Below are 7,976 nucleotides of genomic sequence, written 5' to 3'. Positions count from 1 at the left end.
CCAACCATGGGATTCTCCAGGCAAGAATACTGGAGTGGGTTGCCATTTCCTTCCCCAGGGGATCTTCCCAACCCAGGGATCGAACCCAGGTCTCCCACATTGCAGGCAGATGCTTTAACCTCTGTGCCACCAGGGAAGCTGTGCCAAAATTATTAAAAAATGTGAAGCATCTCAATTAACACAAAAAAAATGAACATGATAATATAAACATATTTTCTTCCCCATTTTCCACTTTTCTGTTGCTCCAAAATGCGTTAGTACATGCTGAAATGATTATCTGCTTGAATATTTTATAAAAACCTAAGAAATTTGTTTTATCATGTTGATACTCAATACTTGTATAGTCCAGTTCTAAATCTTTCCTTCCATCATGTTACCTTTCTTAATATTTAAAATTGTGTAAAACATCTAAAAATTTTAAATTATCTTATATTTTCCTGATATATTTCTAAAGAAATTATCTATGTGTTTATTTACATATATAAATAAACATTCATACTTAAGAATAGTGTCTGGCTCACTATATTTATTTAAAAAGTGTTTATTGATCAAACTATTTTAATGTACAAAATGATATATTTATGATAGACAATCAACCACATGGAGTAACACTGCCTTAGAAACAATTTTTAGCTTGTATTATTAGTTACTATTAAGGTGTAGATTTTTATAAAATTGGCCAAACAATTGCTTAGAACTTACCAGCGAATTTTCCCACTGTAAGTGCTTGTGAGTAGGAACTTCGTGTATTTATCTCCTTATCACTATAGCTTTGCAACGAAGTATTCTTAAACACTAATTACCAAATATCTATTTCAGTTGAATTCAAACCAAAATGTGAAGTGCAAAAATATCCATATTAGGTAGCATCAATTTTATAATATAATTTTGATATTTACCATTTGCATATGTAATATGGTAATCCATTCTAGCTTTTTCATATTAACTGATCTCTCACATCTCCTGGATATGTCTGGCCAAGAACAATCTCTTTCTTTCTAGAACTTTTCTGAAGGCTTTCTTCACATCTTTGTTTCTTAGGGTGTATACAAGAGGATTTAAAAGTGGGGTGACCACGCAGTAGAACACTGAGACTACTTTACCCATGGTAAAGTTGTGCTTGGCTGGAGGGCGAACATAGGCAAAAATAATGGTGCCATAATAGATGGTGACCACAGTGAGGTGGGAGGCACAGGTGGAGAAAGTTTTCTTCCGAGCCTCTCGAGAAGATAGCTTGATTATTGTGACCACAATGTGTCCATAGGAAGACATAGTGAGAAGAAAAGAACTTAGAATCACAACAGAGGTACATGTGTAACCCAAGGCCTCCACCAGGAATGTATCTGAGCAGGAGAGTTGAAAAATTGGTTCTGAGTCACAGAAGAAATGATTGATCTTTTGAGAGCCACAAAAATTTAAATAAGAGACAAGTACAGTAGGTAGAACAGGGGCAATGAAGCCCCCAATCCAAGATCCAGCTGAAAACTGCAGGCATACCTGAAAATTCATGAGGAATGAGTATCTTAGAGGGCTGCATATGGCCACATAGCGATCATAGGCCATCACAGCCAACAGGATGCACTCTGTAGCCCCCATAGAGAAAAAAAAGTAGTACTGGGTTATACAACCAGAAACGGAAATGGTAACAACCTGTGAGAGACAAGTGGCCAGCAATTTAGGCACTGTGGCTGTCGTGTACCAGATCTCCAGAAATGACAAATTGCCTAAGAAAATATACATGGGTGTTTGGAGTTTGGAATCCATGAGAACAATGAAGATGATGAGGGTGTTTCCCATGAGAGAGAGAAGATATACAGTAAGAAACATCACAAATAATGCAAGCCTTAGATAGAGAACACCAGAAAATCCCAGAAAAATAAACTCTGTCACTCTTGTTTGATTTGCCACGTTCATATCTCATTGTCTCTAATCTGGAATGAAACAACAAAGCCAAAATATGAACAAGAAAGGGATATTATATTTTTCTTTCTTTGATGATAATAATGCACTGTTAAGAAAAATTAAAAATTAATGATGGGAAAAACATAATTGGCATCTTTAATATGACATGATTTAGTTTATTTGATTTAGGAAATAAATCAGAAAGAACAATAGCCTATTAATCCACTTTACAAATGAAGAAACTAAAGAAGTAAATTATTTTTCTAGTTCTATAGTTTTAAGTGATGGGGCACGTATTGTACTGGGTAGGTTGTTTTAGTAAAGTGCATTTATTAATTATAATATAGAATTATATATAATATGTAATTATATACAATATGTTAATTATGGCTATTGAAAGATAGTAACATTTACCTATCTCTGAGGACTTTACATAGTAAACATTAGAAGAGAGTGAAGAAATAAAAAACATGCAAATCTGAGACCAGTAGTTGGAGGTGGTCAGTCTCAGAATAGAGCTCCTGGGCCATGCAAGTGTCCATATGAAGACAAAGTATTGGCTACATTTTTACATTTATGAGCCCTGTTATATGCTATCAATTAAGGTTTGGTGGGAGACTGGTAAATGAACAATTCTGTTTCCAGAACACAAAACAAAGAGGGAATTCAACACCTATGGAAATGCATTTGTTCATATTGTTTTAGGTGTTCTAACCTTAGCTTGTTTATTTCAAAAACCATTGCATTCACAAATTCTCATGCATTGTTTCAAAAATAGTTTTAAAAATTATTAAATTCACACATTGTTTTGCTGAAAGTTTTCACTTTCATCTCAGGTTCAAAGTATTTGTTAACAAAATAAGCCACTCATTATATACAAATAAATAATACAAATGTTTATTAGAGAATTATCTAGCTTATAAGAAAGGAGTTAGAAGAATGAAGGCTTTGAAATCTCACTGCCCGAGTTCAGATCCCAACTCTTCCAGTTAATGGCTTTATGACTCTGGGGGCGAGTTAAGTTAAGTTAAGTTAAGTTATGTCGCTCAGTTGTGTCCAACTCTTTGCGACCCCATGGACTGTAGCCCACCAGGCTCCACAGTCCATGGGGTTCTCCAGGCAAGAATACTAGAGTGGGTTGCCATTTCCTTCTCCAGGAGATTTTTGCAACCCAGCGATCGAACCCAGGTCTCCTGTAATAGAGGCAGACGCTTTAACCTCTGAGCCACTAACATTAAAAGAATGAGAAATAGAGCAGAGCATACATCACCACACCACATTGGGTTTTGACCAACACCCAGACTTAAACAGCGCTGAGAAGTTCCTGTGTCGCAGCACATCTGGGGTCCCAATTGGGAGAATGTCGCAGTCAGTGTGTCTACTACATGGGTGATGCTTCAATGATTGCAGTTTGGGGTTCCAGCTTATAATGCCAGGATGCAAGCTGATATCATCATCCATCTGTGACCAAATTACAAGCCTGGTTTCATTTTAAAGCTGGTGGTTTTGTCATGTAAAACTTAGAATGTTGCTAAGCCTAGGCTTGGTTTGCCAGGCCCTCTCCAGGGGCTCAACAATCTCAAGATTCCTCCCCCATTTTATCTAAGGTGCTGCAAGTCTTGCATTCACAGCAGGCAGTCACTCCCAGTCACTCCTAGTCAGGGCAGTGTCCAGACAGGTTAGAAGAAAGGTCAGAGGCCTGTTCTGCTTTGTCTCTGAAGCCTAAACAAGGCTATCTATTTAATTTCCCTAACAACACATCCATTCATCTTTCAATGTCCATAGTGTTTGTTTCCATAAGTTGGCTATGTTAAATAACACTTAATATGAGATATATCTGAAGGGGGAAACAGAACAGGCTCTATCTTGAAAGCAGGACTCCATCTTGGGCCGGACTGTGGACTTTGAGCTATATGCCCAGTATCTATGGAAACTATATACCAACTGGAAAACCAGGCCCCCAGAAGGAAGAGCCCGAGGGCTTTCCATCTCCTAAAAGGGCACCCTAATTATCTGTGTAACCAAATAGAATCATACATTTTATTATGCTTATTGGGGTATGACCACAAGCCTATTGATAATTGTCCACTCTTAACTACCTAGGCTTAAGACTTATGAATCATGGGTTAACTTTGATTTATCTTTCTTTTTCCTTTGTTCAGACTAGTTTCAGGGAATTTGGGGGAGGTGTGTTTGGACACATATGCTTAGGGTATATAAGGTTTTCACAAAAACTGGTTGGGGTCCTTGGCTAAGAGAAGACTCTGCCTTGGGCCCACCAGTGTAATAAACTGCACTCCACTATCTGCATTGTCCTTCTAAGTGAGTTTGTTTCCCGGAACACGTGGCTACAACATATCCACCTAAAGTGAAAGTGAGTAAATGTGAAGTCGCTCAGTCGTGTCCGACTCTTTGTGACCCATGGACTGTAGCCGATCAGGCTTCTCTGTCCATGGGATTTTCAAATGTTTAAATATACCATGCAGTATTTATGACTATACTTAAACCTTAAATGTTCTTACAAATTTTTTTTAAAAGGAAATCTTGTTTTCAGAGAAGCAATGTTTTTCAATAGTTATATTTTTATATACATGTGCTTTAGTACCAAAATACACAGATGATAAATGCAAATTATTATAAAAAATTGAATACCAATAATAAAAATGTTCTTATATATGTAAAACATTTTATCATGTTTAAAGAAGTTCTGGTGGTAAAAATACAGATACTATAGATCACAATGAAAACAGCAGCTGAATGTAACATGACAGCAATACGGTTCCTATCTAGATATTTCTTCACTAAATCTTTATGAATGTTTTGAATCATAAATCTTTATATAGAAATGTGTATAGGGTTTATGCCACAGTATTTATGTTCTCTGTTGTGTACTGCATACAAAGTACACTTTTTCAAAATTTAAAAAAAAAAAAAGCTTTAAGTTAGACCTTGTTAAACGGCTAAGTTAGGTTAGTATGGTCAAGGGATAGTTTACAAGTCTTACTAATCTAACCTTCAGTTTTAGTACCCCAAAAAGTTTAATCTTTTTTTGCTATTGTCATCTGATTAACAAAAATAAAATTGTGCTTTTTGCAGGTGTAACACTATTTGAAAAGATTTTGAAAAATATGAGTAAAAATTGACCTATAATTTATAATTTGAGGAAACCATTTAGAGGAAAGAACTGGGACAGACTTTTAAAAATATATTTGCTGAATTTGATTCTTTGATTTCAGATGAAAAATATTAAAATATATATTATTCATGTCCAGACCAAGTGTCCAAAGTATATCTTATTGCCATTATCTATATAGTCAATGGCATGGTGCTTAGTCATACTAAAAGATATCAATCACTATTTCTCCTAGCATTATTACTATTCTTCTAGTACTAAAATGAAAAGAAAAAACCATTTGGAAATAATATAAATAGAGTTTTGACAAGAGAATCAGATCAATGCCATACCCCAAAGCAATACATTTTCTTTTTCAGAAAGCTATCAGAGTTATTTAAATCTGCCTTTAGAATAACAGGGTTATACACTCTCTAGCTATGTATAATCTTAGCAAAAAATTGATATAGAAAAATACAATTTTAATTTATTTAGCATTTTTATAAAATTAAATATTTAAATATAAGGAGAAATATATTATTTATTTAAAATTTTCATTGATAAGATTCAGGCTAAATGAATTTCTGAGGTTGATTATTGCCTCAGATTGCAGAAATAATGAAATTGCAAAAGCACTGCTATGTTACTCTCTAGACAAGTGAGAAATAACACAGATTATATCTTGCCAGGTATACTCACATCAAATATTTTGTTTGATTATTTTTCAGGAATGGAATAGTATTAATTATATATTCTTCAAATGTTCCTTTTCAACATAGCTATGAACTAGACCACACTATATTCGATTATTTTGTAAGGGAAATAAGCAAAGGGATCTCCTCCCTGCTGTCTTTCGACGTGGCACATCCCTATGCTTTAGATAAATGTGAAATTCCCTTTGTGTTTTTCTCCCCTTAGTTTATTTTTCCCTGTTGCAGGATGTAGGGAAAAGCATGGTCAGAGATTCCCCTGTGAAAAGTATTGCGACTTCATCAATCTTAAGCCTTGGAGATATGTCCTCTACCTTGGCAAATACACAACTAATTTCTGAGGACTTTCCCAGGGTTAGAGTCAGAGTACTCTTCCCTAGGGGCCAAAGGAAGAACAATGCAGTTGTGGTAGCACTAGAAATATTTCCACAGGAACTGAAGAAATAATCTCCTAAGTGGCTTCATTAACTGTCACTATCTTTCAAAATATAAATTTCAGAATTGTGTCTCTTGATATTTCAGCCACCGCAGAAGATCAATTCAGTTCAGTCATTCAGTCGTATCCGACTCTTTGTGACCCCATTGACTCCCACATGCCCATACCATAGAAGATACTATTCTCTAATATGAACAGTAAAAACTAGTTTAGCATTGAGAACTCTTTATTTCCAATGGAAAATTACACAACCAGTGAAACAAACAAAAACAGCAACAACACTGACTTTAACTCTTTCTATAGCAGATAACTAAAAAGCTTTTACTGACTGTATATGAATAACAAAGCTGACCAGTATAATAGGTGTAAATATTGTGTCATTTTTCAGAGGTTTATATTACAGAAGTTTTCTGTGTGTTTTTTTTCTTCTTTTTTTTCTAATTGTTGAATTAAAATAGATTTTTGTCAAAATATTAGCTAAAAAACTACGGTGATTTAAAGCAAGCACGTGTATTGACCACACAAAGTTTTTTAAAGTAAAAAAATAAATTAGAATGTTACTTAAACAAATGTTCTACTGCTGCTGCTGCTAAGTCACTTCAGTCGTGTCTGACTCTGTACGACCCCATGGACAGCAGCCCAGCAGGCTTCTCTGTCCACAGGATTCTCTAGGCAAGAATACTGGAGTGGGTTGCCACTTCCTTCTCACAATGTTCTACTAGAGCTTTCAAAAATTAAAAGAAAATCAGAAAGCCCTGGACTGGGAGAAGATAATCTCTGAGTTACCATGTTAGAATAGGATGATGTCTAATGTCTAAAAAAAAAAAATAATAAAGCATACAAAGCAAAAAAATAAAAAAAAAACCTAAAGGAAAAAAAAATTCAGATAATATTTGTAGCAAAGTCCCGTATTTGAAGTACCTACTGAGATAGGGTTGCAAAGAGTTGGACACGGCTGAAGTGACTTAGCACACACACTGAGATTTTAAAAGAAGTGCCTAAAACTATGTTAAAATTACTAAATCAAGCTCTGGGAAAAAATAAAGGAAATCTGTAAAATAAAAGATAAATATGAGAAAGCATGAAAAATTAGGAAACGGAATCAAAAAATAATAGATTTGAACAGAATGACTAAATGAAAAATTTAGCAAAACAATTCTAAAGCAGGTTTGAGTAGGTACAGTAGGAGAACATGAAGATAGGCAAATTTTTATTGAATCTGAAAAACAGAATTAAATAAAAATTTAGAAGAATAATTGGAGCTTAAGAAAACTCTGGAATACTATCTAGTAGACCAGATTATACATTATATGTATCTAATAAGGATAAAAGATGAGAAAATGGCAAAATAAATAAATATATTCATGGGGGGAAAAGTACATAATTTTTCATATTTGATGAAATACATGAATCTAAAAACACAAGAAATTTAGGTATTTGAGCAAGACACAACCAAACAGATTCACAAGACACATTTTAATCAAGTACAGAAAGACAAAGACTGATTTCAGAAAGCAACAAGTGAGAAGTGAATTCTCATGTACAAGGGATTCTCTGTAAGATTAACAATCAAATTTTCATAAAAAATAGTGGAGGCTGGAAGGCAATTGAATAACAGTTTTTAAAATGCTAAAAAAGAAAATCTGTCAAACTAGAATTTCATATCCTGTACTATTGGCTTTAAAAATGAGGAAGAAATTAAGACATTCTAAATAAATAAAAGTTGAGAGATTTTATTACCATGAAACTTGTTACATGAAAAGCCTAAGTGAATTTTCTGATTGAACTGAAAGGAAACTGGGCAATAAATAAGTAC

At 34.4% G+C, this 7,976-nt stretch overlaps 1 protein-coding gene across 1 annotated transcript; it reads right to left on the bottom strand.

Moving 5' to 3' along the window:
• On the bottom strand, window positions 955–1,914 carry LOC102190508 (olfactory receptor 5F1-like). Its single transcript, XM_005682839.1, has one exon. The coding sequence runs from the start codon at window positions 1,912–1,914 to the stop codon at window positions 955–957; it is 960 nt and encodes a 319-aa protein (XP_005682896.1).

The sequence above is a fragment of the Capra hircus genome, chromosome 7, assembly GCF_001704415.2.
Source record: "Capra hircus breed San Clemente chromosome 7, ASM170441v1, whole genome shotgun sequence".
Classification (NCBI taxonomy): domain Eukaryota; kingdom Metazoa; phylum Chordata; class Mammalia; order Artiodactyla; family Bovidae; genus Capra; species Capra hircus.
This window is presented reverse-complemented; position numbering and strand designations above follow the sequence as displayed.

Excerpts from the sequence above, each read along its gene's own strand:
- LOC102190508 (XM_005682839.1), bottom strand. The coding sequence starts at position 1,914 with ATGAACGTGGCAAATCAAACAAGAGTGACAGAGTTTATTTTTCTGGGA.